This window comes from Auxenochlorella protothecoides (assembly GCF_000733215.1).
Source record: "Auxenochlorella protothecoides strain 0710 unplaced genomic scaffold scaffold56, whole genome shotgun sequence".
Classification (NCBI taxonomy): Eukaryota; Viridiplantae; Chlorophyta; class Trebouxiophyceae; order Chlorellales; family Chlorellaceae; genus Auxenochlorella; species Auxenochlorella protothecoides.
In genome coordinates, this window is record NW_011934204.1 from 86,817 (window position 1) to 108,014 (window position 21,198).

General features: G+C 66.1%; 8 protein-coding genes across 8 annotated transcripts in view; 3 read left to right on the forward strand and 5 right to left on the reverse strand.

The window, feature by feature from the left end:
• Nucleotides 1-2,574: 2,574 nt before the first annotated feature.
• F751_5011 (Large subunit GTPase 1) lies at nt 2,575-5,075 on the forward strand (the record flags this gene model as incomplete). The annotated part of the gene is made up of 6 exons (XM_011398754.1): nt 2,575-2,760; nt 2,960-3,673; nt 3,871-4,214; nt 4,365-4,443; nt 4,573-4,753; nt 4,900-5,075. 6 exons carry the CDS (start codon nt 2,575-2,577, stop codon nt 5,073-5,075), a joined length of 1,680 nt encoding a protein of 559 aa, XP_011397056.1.
• Nucleotides 5,076-5,331: 256 nt separating this feature from the next.
• On the reverse strand, nt 5,332-9,109 carry F751_5012 (Conserved oligomeric Golgi complex subunit 1; the record flags this gene model as incomplete). Its single annotated transcript, XM_011398755.1, has 6 exons — nt 5,332-6,481; nt 6,684-7,153; nt 7,447-7,584; nt 7,729-8,486; nt 8,699-8,877; nt 8,997-9,109. 6 exons carry the CDS (start codon nt 9,107-9,109, stop codon nt 5,332-5,334), a joined length of 2,808 nt encoding a protein of 935 aa, XP_011397057.1.
• A 258-nt stretch (nt 9,110-9,367) lies between these two features.
• On the reverse strand, nt 9,368-9,643 carry F751_5013 (hypothetical protein; the record flags this gene model as incomplete). The annotated part of the gene is made up of 1 exon (XM_011398756.1): nt 9,368-9,643. One exon carries the CDS (start codon nt 9,641-9,643, stop codon nt 9,368-9,370), a length of 276 nt encoding a protein of 91 aa, XP_011397058.1.
• F751_5014 (26S proteasome non-ATPase regulatory subunit 4-like protein) lies at nt 9,594-11,523 on the forward strand (the record flags this gene model as incomplete). The annotated part of the gene is made up of 7 exons (XM_011398757.1): nt 9,594-9,596; nt 9,675-10,031; nt 10,167-10,239; nt 10,441-10,614; nt 10,825-10,904; nt 11,043-11,258; nt 11,470-11,523. 7 exons carry the CDS (start codon nt 9,594-9,596, stop codon nt 11,521-11,523), a joined length of 957 nt encoding a protein of 318 aa, XP_011397059.1.
• Nucleotides 11,524-12,129: 606 nt separating this feature from the next.
• Nucleotides 12,130-13,806, reverse strand: F751_5015 (hypothetical protein; the record flags this gene model as incomplete). Its single annotated transcript, XM_011398758.1, has 5 exons — nt 12,130-12,477; nt 12,586-12,796; nt 12,978-13,155; nt 13,354-13,414; nt 13,585-13,806. The coding sequence occupies 5 exons, from the start codon at nt 13,804-13,806 to the stop codon at nt 12,130-12,132; spliced, it is 1,020 nt and encodes a 339-aa protein (XP_011397060.1).
• A 1,063-nt stretch (nt 13,807-14,869) lies between these two features.
• On the reverse strand, nt 14,870-18,886 carry F751_5016 (BRCT domain-containing protein; the record flags this gene model as incomplete). The annotated part of the gene is made up of 8 exons (XM_011398759.1): nt 14,870-15,095; nt 15,208-15,257; nt 15,619-15,792; nt 15,945-16,634; nt 17,873-18,211; nt 18,345-18,532; nt 18,678-18,774; nt 18,866-18,886. 8 exons carry the CDS (start codon nt 18,884-18,886, stop codon nt 14,870-14,872), a joined length of 1,785 nt encoding a protein of 594 aa, XP_011397061.1.
• A 473-nt stretch (nt 18,887-19,359) lies between these two features.
• F751_5017 (Maf-like protein) lies at nt 19,360-20,504 on the forward strand (the record flags this gene model as incomplete). The annotated part of the gene is made up of 4 exons (XM_011398760.1): nt 19,360-19,444; nt 19,546-19,793; nt 20,012-20,122; nt 20,304-20,504. The coding sequence occupies 4 exons, from the start codon at nt 19,360-19,362 to the stop codon at nt 20,502-20,504; spliced, it is 645 nt and encodes a 214-aa protein (XP_011397062.1).
• A 406-nt stretch (nt 20,505-20,910) lies between these two features.
• F751_5018 (CREB-binding protein) overlaps nt 20,911-21,198 on the reverse strand; it is a gene marked incomplete at both ends in the record, with an annotated part of 9,148 nt that continues 8,860 nt past the window's right edge. Inside the window, one exon of the mRNA XM_011398761.1 lies at nt 20,911-21,180. Coding sequence (XP_011397063.1) covers nt 20,911-21,180 — 270 coding nt within the window. The remainder of the gene's footprint in view (nt 21,181-21,198) is intronic.

Consider the following 21,198-nt stretch of genomic DNA (forward strand, 5'->3'; position numbering starts at 1 on the left):
GGGGCCTTCTTCGCTGGGGGAGGGGGGGCCTTCTTCGCTGGGGGAGGGCTCTTTCGTGCAGGGGGAGGGCTCTTTCGTGCAGGGGGAGGTGGGCTCTTCTTCATTGGGGTTGGGCTCTTTCGTGCAGGGGGAGGTTGGCTCTTTCGTGCCGGAGGAGGGGTCTTCTTGACTGGGGGTGGAGGCCACTTCTTCGCTGGGGGAGGGCTCTTTCGTGCAGGGGGAGGGCTCTTTCGTGCAGGGGGAGGTGGGCTCTTCTTCATTGGGGTTGGGCTCTTTCGTGCAGGGGGAGGTTGGCTCTTTCGTGCCGGAGGAGGGGTCTTCTTGACTGGGGGTGGAGGCCACTTCTTCGTTGAGGGAGGTGGTTTCTTCTTTGCTGGGGGTGACGGAATCTTCCTTACTGGAATTGGAGGGCTCTTCTTTACCAGGGGAGGTGGACTCTTCCTCGCTGAAATCGGCAGGCGCTTGTTCGCTTCAGGTTGCGAGTGCGATTGTGAAGCCGCATCCGCTTGCCGTACGGCAACTGACTGTCCCCCCTTGGGAGACGGTTTGTCCTTCTTCACCATATAAGCTTGAGTAGCTTGCACCGACATGGGTGTGGCATGGCCGAAGGTTACACTCAGCGAACCGCTCCCTGCTTGGACAGCGGAATCGGCTCTTGAACTCCCTGACGCTTGGTCGGAGTGGTCGCCATGTGTAACCTACGCGCAGAGAAAGGGACGGGCAACTCAGAGCTTGGCTACACTGAGGGATAATATAGCATGGTAAATTATGTCAATGCACTCGAGTGTTGCTCTGTGCGAACCTGAATGAAAAAGAGAGTCACGACAACGACTACAAGGCTCCTGGCTGGTTGAAAGTGTGCGCTCATAAGCTCTTATACAGACTCCCCTCGCGAGAAGCGTAGTCCAGCTCAAAGTATAGACTTATTGTAATCTTGTTCCCGTGCTGAAGTGAACGAGACCTTACTAAGGGCTGCATCGGACTACACACATGCCGGTGCTGGTTCGGCCCGACAGGACCGGGCAAATCAGGTTCGGTTTCCGGATGACACCCGGCAGCACGTCAGGGCTACCGCAATTGAAAAGGGAAGGCCGGAATAGGCACGTGAATGGGGTAGCGATATATAATCATCGAGGCACGGCTCGGGAGTTGAAACTCTCGTCTGGATGTCACTGGATGCTTACAGTGAGGACAAGGATGGGTATAGGCAATACTACGGATGCAGGTAGGTTCAGTGGATGAGTACCCCTACGCACCAGCGTAGGCGGCGATGGAATAGGAACGGGGCAGCGAAATTCCTGTTACAGCAACTGCTTGGAATCATTCCTCGACTCGACAGGTTGGAAGCCGTACTTCAGACAACCTAAACTTCCCACCTCGAGACCTACAAGTATCGTGCGTAATGTCTCACTGGGAGTTTTAACTGTAGAAGGCATTTCTGAAAATGAATTACATCGGCTGGCGCAGCATGGATTCAGTCTCGGCTTAGAGAGTCGCGGGCGGGACAGGAAGTCATGTTGTGAAGGCAGGCGAGGGTTCTGGCATACCCCTCACAGGGTAGTCGAACATTGAGAATTTTTTAGAAAGTATTGAAGCCACTCTCGACACGCGAATTTCGCCCCAACCTTCTGACTGATGTCATCTCCCCTCTTTCAATCCTTTGGGGCACCAACGCAGCAAGCATTTTGTGGGGTCAAATGATATCCATAAAGATCGGACAATTGATTGTTTCACAAGCGTTCCACAGGGTGTGTTCTAGGCCGAAGCAGTCCGCCGTTCATTTGTGTTTCATCGCGCTGGACCCTCCACAAACTTTTTAGAATCGCTTACGACATCCTTCTCAGTCATGAGGTCAATCCGACTACAGGTCTCGGTAGGCGTGCGCGGTGCAAGTCTGGATCATCCTCGCCGCCGCTAGGAGCGACATCCGGTGAAATGAATGATTCAAACATTCCGACCTCATGCTCCTTTGAAGTATCAGCAAACTTGAACTTCCCCATCAACTGAACTAATCAATTCTTGCTTGCAACAGCCCTGAAGGGGAGCATTCAAGAGTCCTTTAGCGCAAACACTTAGCCTTTTCTGTCGCATACCCGTGCCAAGGGAACGGTACCATTTGGTTCAAAACTCGATGATGCCCTTGCTTGAAGCCGTTCCTTGCCTCTGTTGGGTACACCTGCCACATGCACCGCAGTCTCCTACATCTGACAGCAGTATCATCTTGTCGGCCAGCATCATGCACTTCAACCACAATTATTATCTCTCTCGTCCTAAGAAGTAGAACCGCACCCTCTCCCATTTGCAAATGCATGTATATTGGCAGTGTACCAGGAGATTACTTTCCTGGCCGTGCCGATTCTCCCCAAACTTCGTCTGGGCGCGAGGTCACAGGGCGCGACGATTGTGTCAAGCGCCCCACGTTCTCGCTGACGCAAGTCTTCACAATACTATGTGTGGGTTGTACTTTTTGAATTTCCATACTTATCCAAAGTGAAGCACAGTAGGAGTGTTTGCAGGCGGTCGAGAAGCACCCGCCACACCCCCGACTCCCTCCTTGTGCGGGGTCTCGGGGCCATGGGGAAGCACAATGGTAAGTCCCGCAAGTCGGGACTCTCCGTGGGTCAGTCCCTGGTGAATCGCGCTAAGCGGGAGGGCAGGACCGCCGGGGCGGCGGCACACATGTACACCACGGACCTGGGCCCCGACAACAACATGCAGAGCGTGATCGAGCGCAACGACCTGGACGAGATGATGGCCATGGTGAAGCTAATGGATGGCGTGGGGATTGCCTTGGCATGCATGCCCTGCATGCACGCGCTGTTGGGGTGGTTGAAGGCGGGGGGCGCCCCTGGGCACATATCCCAAGCTGCCCATTTTGCTGCCCCTGCAAGGAGGGGGCTCCCTCCTATTTTATCCCTTACGTTCTCTCAATCCCCCCACCCCCCCTCCCCTCCCCAAGGCCACGCTGGCGGACAAGGACTTCTCCGCAGAGAGGCAGAACGTGGTGGTGATCAGCACCGGCTCGGTGGCACCCAGGGACACCGAGCGCGCCGAGGCCGAGCGCAGCGCTGCGGAGGAGCGGCACCGCCACCGCCTCACCATCCCGCGCCGGCCGTCCTGGGACGAGGGGACCACGCCCGCGGCGCTAGACGCGGAGGAGCGCGCCTCTTTCCTCGCCTGGCGCCGCGACCTGGCGCTGCTGGAGGGTGAAGAATCGCTGGTGCTCACACCCTTTGAGAAGAACCTGCAGGTCTGGCGCCAGCTCTGGCGCGTGCTGGAGCGCTCAGACGTCCTGGTCCAGGTGGTGGACGCGCGCGACCCGCTGACCTACGCCTGCCCCGACCTGGACGCCTACGCGCACGAGCTGCATGCCACCAAGCATAGCCTGCTGCTGCTGAACAAGGCAGACCTGCTGCCGCCCGCGCTGCGCAGCGCGTGGGCGGACTACTTCCAGGCGCGGGGCATCCGGCACGCCTTCTGGTCCGCCAAGGCCGCCGCCGAGGCGGAGGCGGAGGCGGAGGCAGAGGAGGCGGCGAGCGGGATTGGGGTGGCTAGGCGGGACCAGGACCCGGACCCGCGCGCCGCCCTCCTCTCGGTCGACGGCCTGCTGGACTTGCTGCACCGCACCGCACAAGAGGCGGTGGCGGAGGCGGCGCTCCTGGGCGTTCCCAGGGTGAGCGGACGGGAGGGGGGGTGGGGGGTGGGGGACCCTTTTCGTGTGGTGTCAGAAGTATGTTCAACGGCATCCAGGCTGCTTGACCTTCGATTAGCATGCCATTCCACCTGTGAGAATGTGTGATCACACGCACCCCCCAACCCCAGCCCCTGCCCCTCTATTCTCCCTCACGAACTCTCCTTCCACATCTTCAGGGTGCCCACGGCGACCGGCTGGTGGTGGGCCTGACCGGCTACCCCAACGTGGGCAAGTCCTCCACCATCAACGCGCTGTTTGGGTCCAAGAAGACGGCGGTGGCGCCGACGCCGGGCAAGACCAAGCACTTCCAGACCCTGAACGTCACCGATGACCTCACCCTCTGCGACTGCCCGGGCCTGGTCATGCCCCAGTACGCCAACAGCAAGGCGGAGATGGTGGCCGCAGGGGTCATCCCCATCGACCGCCTGACCGACGTGCGGGCGCCGGTGGGAGCCATCGCCCTCCGAATCTCTCGCCGCCAGTTCTCCTCTGCCTACTCCCTGCACCTCAGGGGAGAGGGGTGAGTGGGCAATGGGGTCCGGGGGGTTGTAGGGGTGAGGTTTGAGGTGATCGTGCCACCGGAACGGCCGGCTGTGTGGGTTGCTGTGTGGACAACGCACTGCTCCCATTCCAGCCTTTCCTCCCCTCTCTTCCCCCCCTTTCTGTCCAGGCACCCGGACGCGGTGGAGGTGCTGCGCGCTCTGGCCCTGTCGCGGGGCTGGGTGGTGGGGTCGGGTCTGCCCGACGAGGTGCGGGCCGGGCGCCGCATCCTCAAGGACTACATCGATGGCAAGCTCATGTTCTGCAAGGCGCCGCCGGGGGCGGCGCGGGCGGTGAGGGCCGTGGCGGCGGCCCTGGCACACGGCGGCATGCCCGAGGCGTTGGCCTGCTCCTCCGGAGCGCCGGCGCTGGAGGCGCCCTCTGGCGGAGGGCAGGAGGAGGCCTCCACGTCTGGGGAGGAGGACAGCGAGGAGGAGGAAGGGCCGGGGGTGTCTGCTGGCGCCGGCGCCGAGCTGGACCTGGCGGACCTCGAGCTGCTGGAGGAGCTGAAGCTGCAAGGTATGTGAATTTGAGGGGATTGCAAGGGAAATGAGGAGTCGGAAGGATGGGCAGGCTTGCTGGGGTACTCGTTTCAGTGATGCTAGCGATCGCACTCTCTACAACACTCTGAGAGCAGCAGTATCCACTCCCACACCCCCTCGCAGCGCAAGGACAAAAGCCGAGCAAGCCGGTGCGAGCGGCACACAAGTTCCACAAGAAGGCGGCGCGCTCAAAGGGCACGCGGGGGATCGCGGTGGACCTCGGCACCAGCGACGGCGCGATGCTGCAGCACGGAAAGCGCGGTGGGCTCGTCAGGATCGTGTCTGACGCCACTGCCTAGTGCCGGCATGACATGCTCTCCTTTCGCACCTCGCCCTTGTAACCATCAGCATGGAAAACCCCTAAAATCAGTGGACCAGGGCTATTCAACATCCGACCACTGGAGGCGCTGTCTTTTGTATGCGCAGCCTCACTCATTCTGAATCAACATGATTCAGATTGCTGGAAGTGGGGAATGGGCATCCATTTTACAGTGGCAAGTAGAGGACACGGGATACTGCAATGGGGCTCTTGGGGGGGCACGTTCGAGTGGCAGCTCAGCGCCTGAGCCCGCCGGTGAGGGACGACAGCAGCCCCGTCCCAAAGCTCATGTCCCCCAGGCTGGCCGTCATCTCCGCCGCGCGGTCGCCCAGCAGCGCGCCGAGCTTGGAGCCGCGCAGTGCATCCATGGCCGCTGCGCCCATCTCCTTGGGCCCCGGCGCCTGCGCGGCGGCCGCGCCGCGGCCCCCGCCCCGCCCCGCCGGCCTCTCCTCCTTGTGTGCCCGCGCCTGCAGCGCGGCGCGCAGCGCGGCAAAACCGTAGTGCGCGCCGCCGCCGCCGTCGGCGTCGAACAGTGGGCAACGCGGCTCGGCGGCCTCATCGGGGCCCGTGTCGCTTTCAGCGGCGAGGGACCTCGGCACCGCCGCCGGCGGCGGGGTGGACACGGGGAGCAGGGCGCAGCGCGGCGCGGCGGGGGCGACGCGCAGGACGCCCACCGCGTCGTCCGACTCCGACCCTGCCGGGGCGGGGGTGCCCGCCGCCCGCGCGCCGCCGGACAGCAGGCCGACGAGGAGGCGGGAGCGGGCCAGGGCGGCCGCCGCGCCGGCGGCCAGGTGCGGCAGGGCGCTGGCCCAGTCGATGGGGTCCAGGCGCGCAGCCACGGCGCGCTCCGCCGCGGCCCAGGGCCCCGAGGGCGCGGCGGCGTGGTGGCGCGTGGCCGTCGTGGCCGCGCTGGGTCCACGTGCCGCGGCGCTGGCGGCGCCCTGCCCCAGCGCGGCGGCCGCCAGGCGCACGTCGAACGCCAGCTGCAGCGCCCCCGGCTCCGACAGGCGCGGGGAGGGTCTGGTACCGGCATCGGCGCGCCCCTCCCCGCCGCTTCCTACGGCGGCCAGCACCTCGGCCGCCAGCGCGGCCGCCAGGCGCGCCTCAAAGGCGTCGCGCGGCGCGGGCCCCAGCGCCGCGCCGCCCGCGCGGTCGACCTCGCGCGCGGCGCAGCACAGCGCGCGCAGCGTGGCGGGGGAGGGCGCGAAGGGCAGCTCGAAGCCCTGGGCGCCGCCGTCGGCGCCGGGCAGCGCGGCGGGGCGCCAGCCGCGCTGCGGGCGCGGGGCCGCCAGTGCCGGGTCGGCCGCCAGCTCAGCGCCGAACGCGGCTGCGATGCACTCCGCAGCCCAGTCGGCCCACACCTCGAACGCCTCCTCGGCCATCGACCTGAATATGTTGTCGGGGGGGTGGGGGGGGGGCGAGTGTGTGTGAGAAGGAAAGAGGAAAGAGAGGGTGCCGAGTCAAAGTATGCCCACGCAGGGCAAGTCCATCATTGAACGCATGATCCAAACGAGGCACAGAGACCACGTGCCCTGCTTTCTCGCCGCCGCCCCGCTTCTGACCAGCCCCTCCGACCGCAGCTCCTCACCCGAGCTTGGCCTGGACGGAGCGCAGGCCCTCCACGTCGGCCTGAGCGCCCCCCGCGCCGACGCCCGGCCCCGCGCCGTCCTGCACGGGCCCACCGCGGCGGGTGGCCAGCGCGCCGGCCACGTGGCCGATGACTAACGCAGCGTGCACGTCGCGCCCGCCCCGCTCGCGAAGCCCCGCCAGCGCCGCGCCCAGGCCGTCGGCCACCTCGCCTGCCGCGCCGGCCAGGCGCCGGCGCAGGAAGGGCTCCAGCGCCGCAGCGCGGCCCTCTGCGCCGCACACGTCGCGCGCGGCGTGTGCGGCGTGCGCCAGGCCCTCGTCCATCAGCCTCGCACTGGCCGCCGCGGCCGCCAGCCAGACGTCGGGCGCGGCGGCGGAGGGTTCCGCGGACCCCATGTGCAGGTCCACCGCCTGGGTCCAGGGCGTGGCGCCCCTGTCCCCCGCCTGGGGTGGGGGCAGCGACCCCGTCGCCTGCGATGGGGGGCGGGACGGAGGGCGAGGGTGGGTGGTGGAGAGTGAGAGCATGGCACGGCAGGCTGTCGGTGTGAGAGGCGCCCCAGGGATGCAGGGTCGTTGCCTCTGTTCCGCCCTGCCCTCGGTTCAGAGCAGAGGGACCCCTCCAGGACATGATGTCGAGTGGGGTGAGGGAACCTACCCACGCGTCCCGTCTCAGCTGCACACGGGGTCGAAAGGGCCCTGGCCCTGTGCATCGCATCTCCTCCCCAACAAACTTTCCGCCCCCCTCCACGACACATCCTCCTCACCTCCAGGGCGGCGCCCAGCGCGGCGCCGACGCCCACCACGACGTCACGCACGTCGCCGTCCACCAGAGCGCAGGCCCTGGCCACCAGCTGGTCCTCCAGCAGGAGTGGCCAGAGGGGGCGCGGCGCACCCAGCGCCCACTGGCACACATCGTCCCAGGAGAGCGGGACTGGGCGGGGTCCGCGCGGGGCGGGCGCGGGCGCAGACGTGGGCCCTGCCTCGGAGTCCGACTCCTCCCCGAAACTGTCCAGCTCGCAGGCCCAGGCCGCGAGGGAGGCCCTCACCCCGGCCTCCAGCTCGGCCAGCTCGCGGCCGGAGCGCGCGGCCTGCATGGCGCCGCGCGGCGCCCCCGAGGCCCAGCACCCCGCCACCTCGTCCAGCCAGGTGCCGAGCTCCAGCGCCACGCCGCCGGCGCCCAGGGTGGCCAGGCGCGCGCCCGCCGCCTCGGCGTGGCCGAGCCAGTCGGCGCGCGACGCGGCCGCGTCGGCGCCGGGGCCGGGCGGCGGCGCGCGGCGCAGTGCGCGCTGCACCAGCGGCGTGCGAGTGACCCCGGGCAGGACGCAGAAGAGCTGGGCGGCGGTGGCGACGGTGGAGGCCACCAGCGCGGCCGCGGCCGCCAGCGTGGCCGTGCCCTCCCGGGGCGTTGCCGGCGGCGGCCGGCGCAGGATGCGCTCCACCGCGCCGCGCCGGGCGGCGAGAAGGACGCGCAGCAGCTCTTGCCCGTCCACGGGCTTGAGCAGGGCCAGCGCCGCCAGCGTGGCGGCGATGTCGCGCGCCGGCACGTCCCCCGCGCCGGCGCCGTCCCGCAGCCACTCCCCCGCCCGGCCCTGCACCTCGCCCCGGAACTTGCGCACCAGCGGCCACTGGTGCTGGAGCAGGGGGAACTGGGCCGCGACGCCGTGCTTCCCGCGCCCCGTCAGCGCGCGGTGCGCGTCGGACGCGGCCAGGAAGCGGCACGCCGCGCCGAGGAAGTCGCAGGCGTCCAGGCAGCCCCAGACGTGCTCGGGGGTGTCCAGCAGGAATTTGACGCGGATGCCGACGTCTGGTGAGGGGGGGTGGGAGGATGTGGGAGGTCCTTATAGAGGAGCAACCAGTCAGAAGCTCGGGCTCAGGGGGAAAGCTGTCTGGTGATTGGCTTAGGCTGACACGAGAGAGCTGAAGGTGGGAGGTGGTAATTCCTCGCACACTCTTTGCGCTCAGATAAAAGCAAGCCCCATATGTAGAGCTGAAACACCAGAGGGCAGTCTTCCCCACCATAGAGGCGCTCGGTAGAGCTCTTGGAGGTGGGGCTGGCGAGGCGATTGTCGGCGTTGCTCTTTCCCACTGCCTCAGCGACAGCCTGCATCTGGGACTGGATGCGGGAGACCAGGCCCACCACCTGCTTGGCAGACTCGTGGATGTCGATGACCGCATCGGAGGTGGCCAGCAGCTCCCTGCAGGGTGGATGGAGACACACTTTTTTTGTCGTTGCCGATCTGGCAAGCTGGTGCTGAATGCCGCGTCGCCAGAGCTGAACCATTTGGACTAAATGGAACAAGACACCTGCCCTCACCTGTACGAGCCGCCGATGAGCTGCCTCAGCTGCTCCCTCTTCTCTTCTACTTCATGTCGAGCCTGGACCTCCACCTGAACCAGGTGCGAAAGCCGGGTCGCAAGGGGCTCCATATTCCCATTCCTGGATGGGCACCAGCCCACTCAGCAGCACAAGTGCATCTCTATCGACTTGCCTCCCGGATCTGGTCCACAGTCCTGGCGCGGAAGAGCTCCTCCACCTGCTGCTCCACCGACTCTGCCATCGTGCGGGTGCAGAGTGCTCACCTGGCCAGGCCCCGACACCGCATCAGTCCATCGAGTACAATTCTCTTATACAGAGCAGATCCGGTGCGGTACTTGCTCGAAGAGCTGGCTTGTAGCACAGGGTGATCACTCGCGCCTGGACTGCAAGGGTGACCTGGCAGCCAGGGTGATCGGGGAGGCCCAAGCGCCCCAGACCCCTGCCTTCCAGATGTCCCTCCCGTCCGCAGAGACCACATCAGAGTGATCAAACCTACTTTTGGCATGACTGCCGCGGCTCCGTGCATAGTGACGCATCCCGCTCTGCGTTCTTGAAGACGGAGTGATCTTGGGCCAGGGAGGAAAGCCAAGGGACATGGTGAGTCTTCCTAGGGGACTGGACGGCCGTCGCACTTCTTCTCCCATCCCAATTCATCGGTCCGCATCGCCCCTCCAGGAGTCCACGGTGGTGTGCGTGGACAACAGCGAGTTCACGCGGAATGGGGACTACGCACCTACCCGGTTCCAGGCCCAGGCGGATGCCGTGAACCTGCTGGCCGGGGCCAAGACCCAGCACCACCCCGAGAACACGGTGGGAGTGATGAGCATGGCGGGGCGCAGCCCCCGGGTGCTCGTCACCCCCACCACCGAGCTGGGAAAGGTGCTGAACGCCATGATGAAGATGGACATTGAGGGGGATGTGCACCTGGCCACGGCCGTGCAGATAGCCCAGCTGGCCCTGAAGCACCGCGAGAACAAGAACCAGAGGCAGCGCATTGTCATCTTCATCGGCAGCCCCATCCAGGAGGACAAGGTGTGCTGTGGTGTGTTGGGTGGGGGACGTGGGCAAAGGGGGCGGGGCTGGCACCTGTTGCAGAGGGCTGGCTTGACTGCACCCTCACTGCCAGACACGGCACAGCTCACGTTCCGCATGCAAACTCCCTCCCAGGACTCCATGGTGAAGATCGCACGGAAGCTGAAGAAGAACAACATTGCAGTGGACATCGTCAGCTTCGGCTCTGGTGGGTGCTGTTGACGGGTGTTGGTCGGCGGATGGACTGCTGCTTCACTACTGATAGACAGCGGCAGCCTCTGAGTGTGTGGCCAGCAACCTTGGGCCCAGATGCACCAGCCTGAAGTGCTCAGAGCAAGCTCGAAGACTCCCCTGCCCTACTCAGCAGTCCCACACCTAATGCTCTTTCCCCCCTCCTTGGAAACCGCAGAGGAGGCCAATGTGGAGAAGCTGGAGGCTTTCCAGGCGGCGGTGAACAGCAACGGCAACAGCCACCTGGTGACGGTGCCGCCAGGCACCATCCTGTCAGACCAGCTCTTCGCCACCCCGATATTCATGGAGGAGGGGGCGTCCAGCGACGGCGGCGGCCCCGCGCCTCCAAGGAGTGAGTGGTCTAGGGTTGGAGAGGTTGTCAAGGCCTGTGTAAACGAGAGGTGGGAGGGGATGAGAGGGCTGAGGACCCCACCCAAGGCTTCGATGGCTTCAGCCTGCCATTCCGCCTTGATACTTTTCACACCCCGTCGAATCCTTCAATCTGCTCTTTGGCCCACTCGTCCCACCCCTGAATCCACCCCATCCTCATCACAATCCCCAGGCAACGTGGTGGACGGCTTTGACTACGGTGAGCTGGGCGTGGACCCCACCCTGGACCCGGAGCTGGCGCTGGCGCTGCGCGTGTCCATGGAGGAGGAGCGCGCGCGGCAGGCGGCCGCCACCGGCGGCGCGGAGCCCGGGGCGGAGGCCGGCGCGACCGAGGCGGCGCCCGCCGCGACGCCCGCTCCGCGCGCCGCGGCCCCCGTGCCGGCGGGCGAGGCTGACGACGTGGAGGCCATGGACGAGGACGTGCTGCTGCAGGAGGCGCTGGCCCTGTCCATGCAGGCTGAGCAGCCCACGCCGGCCGCAGCCACGGCGGCCGCCGTCACCCCCGCCGCGCCGGTCAAGGAGGAGGCCCCGCGCCCCGCCCCACCGGCGAGGGAGGAGGAGGAGGGCATGGAAGAGGACGATCCGGAGCTCGCTCTCGCGCTCCAGGTGAGAGGGTTTGATCCCGGCGGCGGGGGGATGGGCAGGGGGCCCGCATGCGGGCTGCGAGGATGGACTTGCGATTTGCCGTGCTGTTCTCGGGCCGGCGAGTACAGGAGGGCGAGACTCTGAGGACCCCTGGATGCAGCAGCAGGGCGGCTGCGAGGCATCTGCATCAGCCCCCCCACAGCCGCCCGCTCCCCCGCCTCCGACCACCCAGATGTCGCTGGCGGAGGAGCACACCCGTGAGGAGGGGGAGCCTGAGCAGGGGTGAGGGTGGGCGGAGCGCCCGTCGCCGCTGACGCTCTTGGCTCCTCTTGACGGCTGCTGACTGTGTCAATCCTGGTGGCTCAGGGCACATATGGTACAGACCGTCTGGGCAGAGCAGGGGATTCCTCGGTGGACCCCCAGGGGGCCGCGGGGCAGAAGATATTTCAAACATAAGGGCATGAGGGTCAGGCATGGCAGCCTGGAGGCAGGCACGTAGGGTGAGAGCATCGCTGGGTAGTAAGCTGGGAAGAAACATACGGGTTTTGTCACAAGGGAGGGGGCAGGCGAGAGGACGGAGTACAGGGAGGGCGGGGCGGGGGGGGGCCGTCGGGGCACTCCGGTGGGGGCTTGAGACGATGGGTATCTCTGAAGCGGCGCCGGCCGACCGGCCCGCCCCGAAACGATCTGGTGCATTGGCGGGGTGGCGCCCAGGCTGTATGGGACATACGAGGGATTGCGGCCGCCTTGCCGGCAGGCCGCCGACCCACCTGGCTAGTAGTACACAGGGGTAGGGAAAACAGCAATCGGAGTGGGCCGCCCGGGGCACGGCGCGGGGAGAAGTACAGGCCCCCGGAGGCTCTGGGGCGGGCTGCGCACCTCGTTCTCCTGGTCAGGAGGTGAACACGCGCACTCCGGGCGACACGGCGCCCGACCTGCCGCCCAGCACCACGACCGGCGCGGCGTCGGCCCCGGCCCCGTTCCCCGGCCCCACCATGGGCTTGCCCTGCGTGTCCCAGGGGGAGACGCCGGAGAGGGGCAGCGGGATGGCGCGCAGGGGGATGCCCGCCCGCGCCACCGCCTCCCAGTCGTTGCGCTGCTCGGGGCCCCGCAGCGACGGCTGGTGGCGTGAGGCGGGGCGGCTGGTGGCGGGAGGTTGGCCGCTGGCCAGGTAGCCGCCAGAGTCCAGCAGCATGCGCAGCTGCATGAGAAGCTCGGGCGACACCCAGGCGGGCATGCCCTGGGTGGGACGGGGCGGGGAAGCCTGCCTGGCCTGCGGTGCAGCCTCCGCTGCGGGCCGGCTGTCAGCGCCGGCATGCGTTGGCTGCGCCGTCGTCGAGCTGTGCACGGTCCGTGGGACGGCGTGCTGCAGCGCCAGGATGTGCGCTTCTGGGGCGGGCAGCACGTAGACCTCGGCCGCCTGGGTACGATGGACGGAGGCCTCCTCGCCGGCGCCACTCGTCTGATCGGCCTGGCTGCTCATGCTCAGCTGCAGCTCCTCCAGCCCCACCGCAGGTGGCCCGGTGGCGGCACTTCGGCTGCTGCCACGATCGTAATAGCTGCGTGTGGAGGCGGGGGGAGCGGGGCATTGGACGCGCAGGCCTCATGCGCAACAACCCTGCCCAAGCCTCCTTCGGTCCCACAAGCCATAATCATGAGATACATTCTGCTACAATTTACCTATGCACATGAAGGCAAGGATCCTCTGCTCTGCCCCCCCCTCCCCGCGTTACCACTCACCTGTCGCCGTCCCAGCTGGAACTCTCTCCCAGGGTGAGCAGGGCCTGCGCTGCGTCCTCAGGGGACATGGCGTGCGCCTTCGGAGCCACAGACTTGCGGCGCTTCGCCTTTGAGTGCGTGGTTGCTGCATTGGACGACCGCTTGGCGGAGGGACCCTTGCCAGGATCGATCCCGATGGCTGCATCAATGTTGAAGGGAAAGGGTGTGAGATGAAGAGAGGGGATGGAAGATGATAACAATCAAGGGAGCTCTATCTGCAGCCAGCGTGTAGGATAGTGGGTAAATCAGAAACCTCAGGTCTCATTGCAGGGGCATGAAGCATGAGGCTCAGCCCCCACCAAAGCAGCCGAGGATCGAGCTTTGTACCACTCCTTACCCTCGCACAGCTTGCGGCGGAGCCAGTTGTTGTTATTGCTGAATGTTCTTGTCCCGTACACCTGCGATGGATGAGAGCCCACGAGTTCAGCTGGAAGTTGCTATAGGAGCCCCACGGGGCGGCTCAGAAAGTAAGCAAGGCATGCACCACATGGCAGCCAAACGACAATGACTGGGCAACAAGAGTACAGGCCTGCAATTATTCAACACTGCTGGCCCAAACCCAGCTCACCGCACGAAAGGTGTTCTGAAGGTCACGCTGACTCATGCGCTTGATGGTCTTGCCTGCTTCCGCCACAGTGGCCGCCCCAAAGTGAGATAGAGCCGTTGCACCCTTGTTGTCGGTGGGCAAAGAGTGTCGAAGCAAGTGGTGCTGGGTGGCGCCACCGCTCCCGGCCCGCATCCAGTCATCGGTCTTGGGAGCTATGTCCGCTCCCGGAAAACGATCGTACATTATGGGAGCTCCCACAGCCATACTATGGGCTCAGCCCGGGAAAGCCGTCCTTGGCCACTGCGACAGGCGGAAAAGGGTCGGGACGAAGCGTGAGTGATGTTAGGGGTTCCTTGAAGCCACTATCAGGGAGTTTGCCGAGGTGAAGACGAGGCAGACCAGGGCGAGGGCCGCCCGACGGACAGATCGCAGACCGTCGACACAGGGAAAGATAACTGTCGCACCACAAAGTTCGCCACTTGCGCACAATTGCCGGTAAAATAGATGGAATCGGGTGAAGGTGACAGGTTGGGAAGCGAAAGGAAGAGCAAGGGAGCGGTGCAGGCAGGTGGATGTTAACCAGCGCGTTCCGAGGTGGGGCGCGACACCGAGCTGCAAAAGGCCGCTACGCCCTCCAAGATCCCTCGGGATACCAAACCAAAGAGAATTGTGCAGAGTTAACGCGCCAACGTCATGTGCAGGACCACTCCCGGAAGACCCCGGGCGGAAGAAGCGACCAGAACCGAGCCCACCTGAGAACGCGTGCGGAGGTGATCTCGGCCGACAATACCGAGAGTTTGGCAGTCGAACTGGTTTTAGGCGAGCTCGTGATGAGCCCGGGAGCCTGCTGAAGGCCCGGCCGGCTTTGACTATATTCAAATATCTCCGACACTGGGGTGCAGCAATATGCCTCCCCGGTGGGTTCCGCACCACAGGAGTGCCCACCCAGAGTTTGCACGGGGTAGATAATCTTGTTTGAGTCGATGAAGGGGGGCCAACGCCGTGTTCTGAGGATGGTGGGTGGTCGCCAGGCAACTGGGGATGCGGCAACTGCCCCCGGGGTCGAATTCGCTGACAGGCATGCCCCTGGAGCAAGCCCGAAAATTCCGATGCCCATTTCGACCCATGATCCCCATGGACACTACCATGCAGCCTCATGTAATATCCGACGAAGTACGCCATTCCATCGCGATGAGTCGCGTGAGAAGCGTCGGGTCTGGGCTGAACATACTTGACAACTCGCGCGTGCAGTTTTCTTGGCATCTACAGCTGGATCATGGGGGCCAGTATGGGCGGCGACGAGTTTTCACTTCATGGCGCCCATAGCCCTGACCAACGTCCTATTGGGGTTTGCGGGAAGCATTTCTCGATACCCCGATTGCATGAGACACGCGACGAGGAAGTCCGGCGTGACGACGGTAGCCTCGGCGGTTGGCCCCTTGGACAGGGTCGCTTTGTCGGCCAGGACAAGATCCGCCTGTCCTGCTGATTTCATCGGCACGAGCCGTCCTCCACCGGCGGTCACAATAGCTCTGCCGAGGGGGGAAGGAGAGGATATTGAACGCTCCTCGCGACGAGAAGTCTAGCGCTGGTGGGATGAAGAGCACGAACCTGCGCGTAGGTGCGCGCCAAACCCCTCCTCACCTCAGGTCATGCCGTGTGGGGCCTGGCTTTCCCAAGGCGCCAATGGCAACCTGCAGGGCGTGTGTTTGGCATGCATGACAGCCATGCTGGAGTCCATGTGCGCACAGAGGAAGGTGCGGTGCCTGGGCGGATCGAGGCGGATGCCCGTGGCCCCGTCTCGCGCATGCCACTCTGGCCCAGACCCTCCCACCTTGAGGCCATGGAAGGGACCATCTGCGCCTGCCTGGGCTCGAAGACGCCAGTGCCGTGCGATGCCGGCTCCGCCCTCGCCCCTCAGCTCAAAGGGTTCCTGCAGGGCACATTCAGCGCCGGTCGCCGGGGTCACTCACCCTCCCCGAAAGGTGAGACTCGCCACTCACTCGCCCCTCGCCATGCAACCTCGCGCACGCCGCGGCACCCGATCCCACTCACCGGATCCAGGCAGGCCCCCGCCTCGGCGCTGGCCCACACCCAGTCTGGCGACACCACCCAGTTGCCGGCGGCCAGCCCGGCCAGCACCTTGTTGGTGCGAAGGAAGCGTGGCGCCACAACGTGGGTCACCCGCGGGGACCAGCTGTGCGTCGCATTCCCGGGCAGGCACTGGACCTGTCAGGAGGGGGGGGGGGGGCGGGGGGGATCGGCCGGTGGGGCGTGGGTCATGTGGGGGGAGGGTGACAGAGGCCAGCTCGCGTTCTCGCGTGCAGACCCTCACGGACGCCCTGTGCCGCCCGGGCCAAGGCCCACCGAGCCCCACGCACCTTGATGGACCGCAGCGCGGCGACCAGCCGGGCCTGCTCCTCGCTGTGGAACCCGCTGAGGGCGGCGCAGGGGGGCCTGGAGGGCAGGTCGGCGGGGAGGGGGCACATGTGCGAAGTGCGAGTGGCTGGCTCAGGTGCCGCGCCGGCTGCCGCGCGTGCAGCGGCCCCCCGCGTGGGGCGAGGGGCAGGCGGGCGACGCGCGGCTGGCGAGTCGGCGTCGCCGTCCGCAGCCACGGCCGGGCCCTGGACCGCGACGGCGGGCTCCCCTTCCGGCAGCCCACGACGGCGCCGCCCCTTGGCGCCGGCGGGCGGTACATCGCCCGGCACCGCTGCGGCTCCGGCACCACCAGCGCTCCGTCTCTTGACCTTGGTGCCCACGCGTTGGCCGGCGGGCGCCGACACCTTGGGCTCGGGCAGCGGGGCAGATGGCATCCCAGGCTGCCCTCCCTCCACACCGCTCCCGCAGCCCTCGCCCCGCGCATCGCCGCCCCCGCGCGCATCGTCAGCAGCCTCCACAGTGACCCGGGCCCTCTTCGAACGGCCCTGCCAGCCCCCCTCCCTCAACGCCAGCTGGCTGAAGAGGGGGGCGCGGTGCGGGCCGCGCTGCTTGCGCTGCGCCTGCCGGGGCCGGGCCTCCAGCGCCGCGGCGGGGCCATCGAGGGGAGCGAGACCCTCTGCCGCCGTGGTACCCTGTGGGCCCCCGCCGCGGGCCGGACCGTCGCCCGCCGCGTCGCCGTCTCCCGGGACCGGCAACAGCACGCGGCCGCGGTCCTCCCCGCCGCCAGCAGGGGCGCTGCAGGGCGTAGACGAGGGGGGACCTCGTTCGGGCAGCGCGCCCGCAACAGGCGCGCTGCATGCGCCCGGGGCCTGGCTGGGGGGTGAGGCGATGGACGGGGGGGGGATGTTCTCGACGCCCACAGCCACCGGCACGGGTCCCCCTCGACTCGCCCCTGCGGCGCGCCGGGCCAAGCCGCGCGAGCGTGACGCGCCTCACCCCGCACCGCCTGCCCACGATCTGACAGAGCGCCGGCTGCAGAGCGGGGCTGGGCTGCTGCAGGTGCGCCGAGCGCGGCGCTGTCAGCCTCTCCCGCCCCCTGGGACGGGCTCCTGCTGCCACCCTGAGACGGGCTCCCATCCCCCGCCGGCCCGAAGCTGAGGTCGGAGGGCGTTTGGTCGCCGTCCATGGCATTCGGCTGGGCATTCGTCTGCGGGGATGGCGGCGATGGCGGGACGGTCCCTCCGCTCAGGGCCGGGTCTGCCGCGTCCAGGTGTGGGTGCCCATGCACCTGCGTGGCCTCACGAGCTTGAACATTCTCGGCCAACACTGGCCCCGGCTCCTCCCGCCGGATGTCCATGTGATCTTCCCGTGCCGGCTCAAGGTCCAGGGAGGGAGCCACATCTGCTTCCAGGCCGGGCAAGGCCGCCGAGGCAACAGACGGCTCGCCGGGCGCTTGGCTGGCGCCCTGGCGCCGCGGCGCCTGGAACCTTGCTTGGCTCAGGCGCAGACCCAGGCTGGGCCGGCCGCCGGATCTCTGCGCCGGCGCTGGCAGGGCTGGGCACGAGCTGGGGCGGGTGAGGCTCGCGGCTGGGAGTTCAGCCCACTCAGCGATCGCCACAGGTAGGCTACAAGTCTGCGGGGCCACCGCGAGCTGTGAGCTGGGTCCATTCTTCACAGGCTGGACCGCTGGTGCTCCTTCCAGGTCGAGCGGGGCAGCAGCCGCCATGGAAGCTGCATTCCTTGCTGGAGCCTCATAGCGCTCACATGGGCTCTCAGCTACCGCGCACCGCGCCTGGCTCGCCGGCACCTCATCCAGCTCTACCGGGGTCCTATCTGCCTCGGACACCCCTTGGCTGGCCGGCACCTCATCCACATCGCATGCGTCCAACCCTGCGCTGCTCCCTTCCAGAACCTCCTGTCCTGCGTGCACCTGGAGGAACTCCAGCACGCGCATCCCGCCCTCGTCCCCGCTTGCGGCGTCCGCGAGCGCCCAGCCAGCCAGGCACCGCAGCAGCCAGGGCAGGCCCACCACCGCGATGCCGTGGGACCTGGCCACGTCCAGCTTCGTGGAGGGCGCGCTGCCTTCGTCCCAGGTGGCCAGCAGGTGGGTCGTAGTGCTGACCTGCATTGCCTTGCTGGCCGAGAACCCGGCGCAGCGCAGCAAGGCCAGCGCCAGGCAGCGGTGCGCGCCGCAAAACCCGGTGAGGCTGGCCGTCACGGCGCCCGCCCCGGGCAGGGCCGCGCTGGGGAGGGGGCGCAGCAGCGACGTCTGGGAATGGAGAGGAGGGGATGGTGTACTGCGCCCCTCAGGATCAACGACATCGGACAAGTGCTGTACGCCGCATGGCGTCATGCATCTGGCGCACAGATGCACGGAGAATATCGTCGAGTGCATGCCCTACCTTGTCTCCAGGAGGGACTGGCAGCAGCCTGCCCTCCTCCACACAGGCCAGGATCCACACAAGGGAGACGGCCACTGGACGGTCATGTGCACAGGCCTCCAGCTCAAGCCAGCTCTCCTGCTGGCGATGCCGCAGGATGGCGTGCGTTGCAGCCGCAGCAGAGGCCGACAGGATCCCTCCATGTGACTCTGGGGTTAGACGTGGGCATAAGATATGTGAGGTCATTGTGAAGCCGGTGATCATGTTGTACAGCGGCCGGCTCGCAACCCGCCAGCGCCAGGCGCATTGCTGCTTGAGAGAACAAGCGCATTACCAATGGACAACGATCATCACCTAGAAGCTTGCTGACTTCGCGGGCGGAATCGGGGAGGGGCAACGCTGGCACTGGCAACGGACCCAGACCCGGCAGGTCGACGAAGAACACGCAGGACTGCGAAGAATGGGAGGTAGGGACGAGATCAGCGATTTGCATCGAATGAAAGCTCGTTGTAGGCAGCAAATGGATCTGGCGCCCTGTTCACCTTAAAAATATCAGACGACATGTTGCTGCCAGGCTCGGGTGCCCTGACGAAGGGATCCGGGAGGTCTCCCAGTGTGCTCTGCACGATAGTTACACCCTTGCCTCGAGTGATATTGGGTAAAGATGATGTTTTCCACTGTGCTGCCGTGCTCCCGTGCCAGCATGGGCACGACCTGCGAATCGAGGTTCGAAAGGGTCACGCCGCGCGCAGCATGATCGACATGGAGGTCGTAGGGGGGGTCCATGCGGGGAGAGCACTCGATGACGCCCCATGCCTGAGAAATCGAGGTGCCTAGAGTTTAGGTAACATTCCTATAGGTATTGATGCTTGGCGTTCTGCCCGCTCCCTGCATCTTCCAACGGTGTCTCCTGGCAGCCCCTGCCTTGCGCACCGCCTGCAAGCTGCCGGCGTGTGAGGCAGGGATCAATTCTCAGCTGCGGTTTGGGATCTCGAATTTTCCATTTATTAACAAGCGTCAATCTCGGCATCGCTCCATGGCGAGCACACAGGCCAGCAAGCCGGCCTGGCTAGGTCCGACCTCCCGCATCCTGCTGGGCTCCTCCTCCAAATCTCGCAGGGGTAGGTGCGAGGGGACAAGGCGACTCATGCTCACACCATGAGATCCAGGTCTTCCACGCTGAGGATCAGCCCACACCTTCATCCTCGCACGATACTGCCAGGTATCATGGACGAGCTGGCGGCCGAGCTGGGCTTCAGCTACGAATGCGCATCGGCTGACATCGACGAGCAGGCCATCAGGCACGAGGACCCCCACCAGCTTGTCCGCCAGCTGGCCGCCGCAAAGGCAGATGCCATTGCCTCCAGGCTCGCGAGCCAGGGAACTGCCCCCTCTGGGCTGCTCATCACCTGCGATCAGGTGGTCGTGCACAGGGACAGGATCCTGGAGAAGCCTCGGGACGAAGCAGAGGTGCGTGAGGGTTGTGGGCCACACATTGGCCTGGGAAGCGAGATGAGTATTAAAAGACGCCACTTCCGAGGGAAACTCTGCGAGGTCATGATATGGGAAGAGTATGAAGACCATCCTGCGGGAACCCCCCACCTCGCCTGTCTGTGTGCGGCGTAAACATGACCATTGTCACTCCCCCAGCGCACGAGCAAGTATCACATCCCTGCACCCCGCCCCAGGCGAGGGTATTTATCCGAGGCTATGCCAGCGCGCCTGCATCCACCGTTGGGAGTGTCATGGTCACCGACCTGGAAACGCGGGCCTCAGCCTGCGCTGTCGACGTGACCACTGTGTGTTGCCTTGGGCAGGGTTGGAGTGGGTGGGCAGTTGACTGGAGCCTCAAAGCACTCCGGCTCGGCCAGGCTCCAAGATGGAGGGCCCGTTGGCTGACTGTGCCCCCTGCAAGCATCTTGCTTCTTCCACCGTTCCACACCTGTGTTCGATCCCCCTTCCAACTAAACACTTCCCAAGATCGAGTTCTCTGCCATCCCGGAGGCCAGCATCGAGGCGCTGATCGAGGAGGGCGAGGTGTTCTGGTGCGCCGGAGGCCTGATGGTGGAGCACGCGCTGGTGGCCCCCCACATCGTGAGGATGGAGGGCGGCATGGACGCCGTCATGGGCCTGTCCAAGGCCACCACGCTGCGATTACTGCAGCAGGCGGCCCAGAGATGACGATACTGATCCTTCGCAGGGCACCCAGGGCATGCGCGGGTCTGCCCACCCGCTGCACCCACTCCGGTGAGGCTCCGACAACGTTCGTCATCATTTCCCCTTCACAACCATTAAGTCATGATTCGATAGAGTGTACAGAAGTGCACCAAGGTGCATTAAGTGGCTGAGGGCAGTGGATCAGAGTGGGGGCAATCGGGGGTGGGATGTGCAAGCCGAGTTGCGTGCACGGCGCGGCTGGTGAGGGGGCCCTCGTGATCCCACACGCGGCGTTCAATCCAACCCCGGAGGGTGGGCCGCGGCCTCAGCTCCCAGGGGCCGACAGTGCCATTGGTGGGCTCGCTCCAGAGGCGGCCATGGTGCCAGGGCTGCAGCCAGGCAGCCGTCGCGGCGGCCCACTCATTCCCACTCACGCCGGCCCGCCATCCTCCCCATTCCCCTCGTCCTCCTCCCCCAGCCGCAGCTCGGTGTCGTGGAACTCGGACAGGTCGGCCCACTCGAAGCTCTCGTCCGCGGTGCCCCGCGCGTAGGTCAGCGCGTGCTCCCCCGTCTCGGCGCGGTAGCCGGTGATCTCCGCGGCCCACCAGCCGCCCTCCTCGGGCCAGTAGCGGTCCACGCGGCGCCCCACCGCCGCCTCGCCCAGCGTGGCAAGGGTCTGTCCCACGCGTTCCCGCTCCCGCTCGGGGCGGGGGCGCAG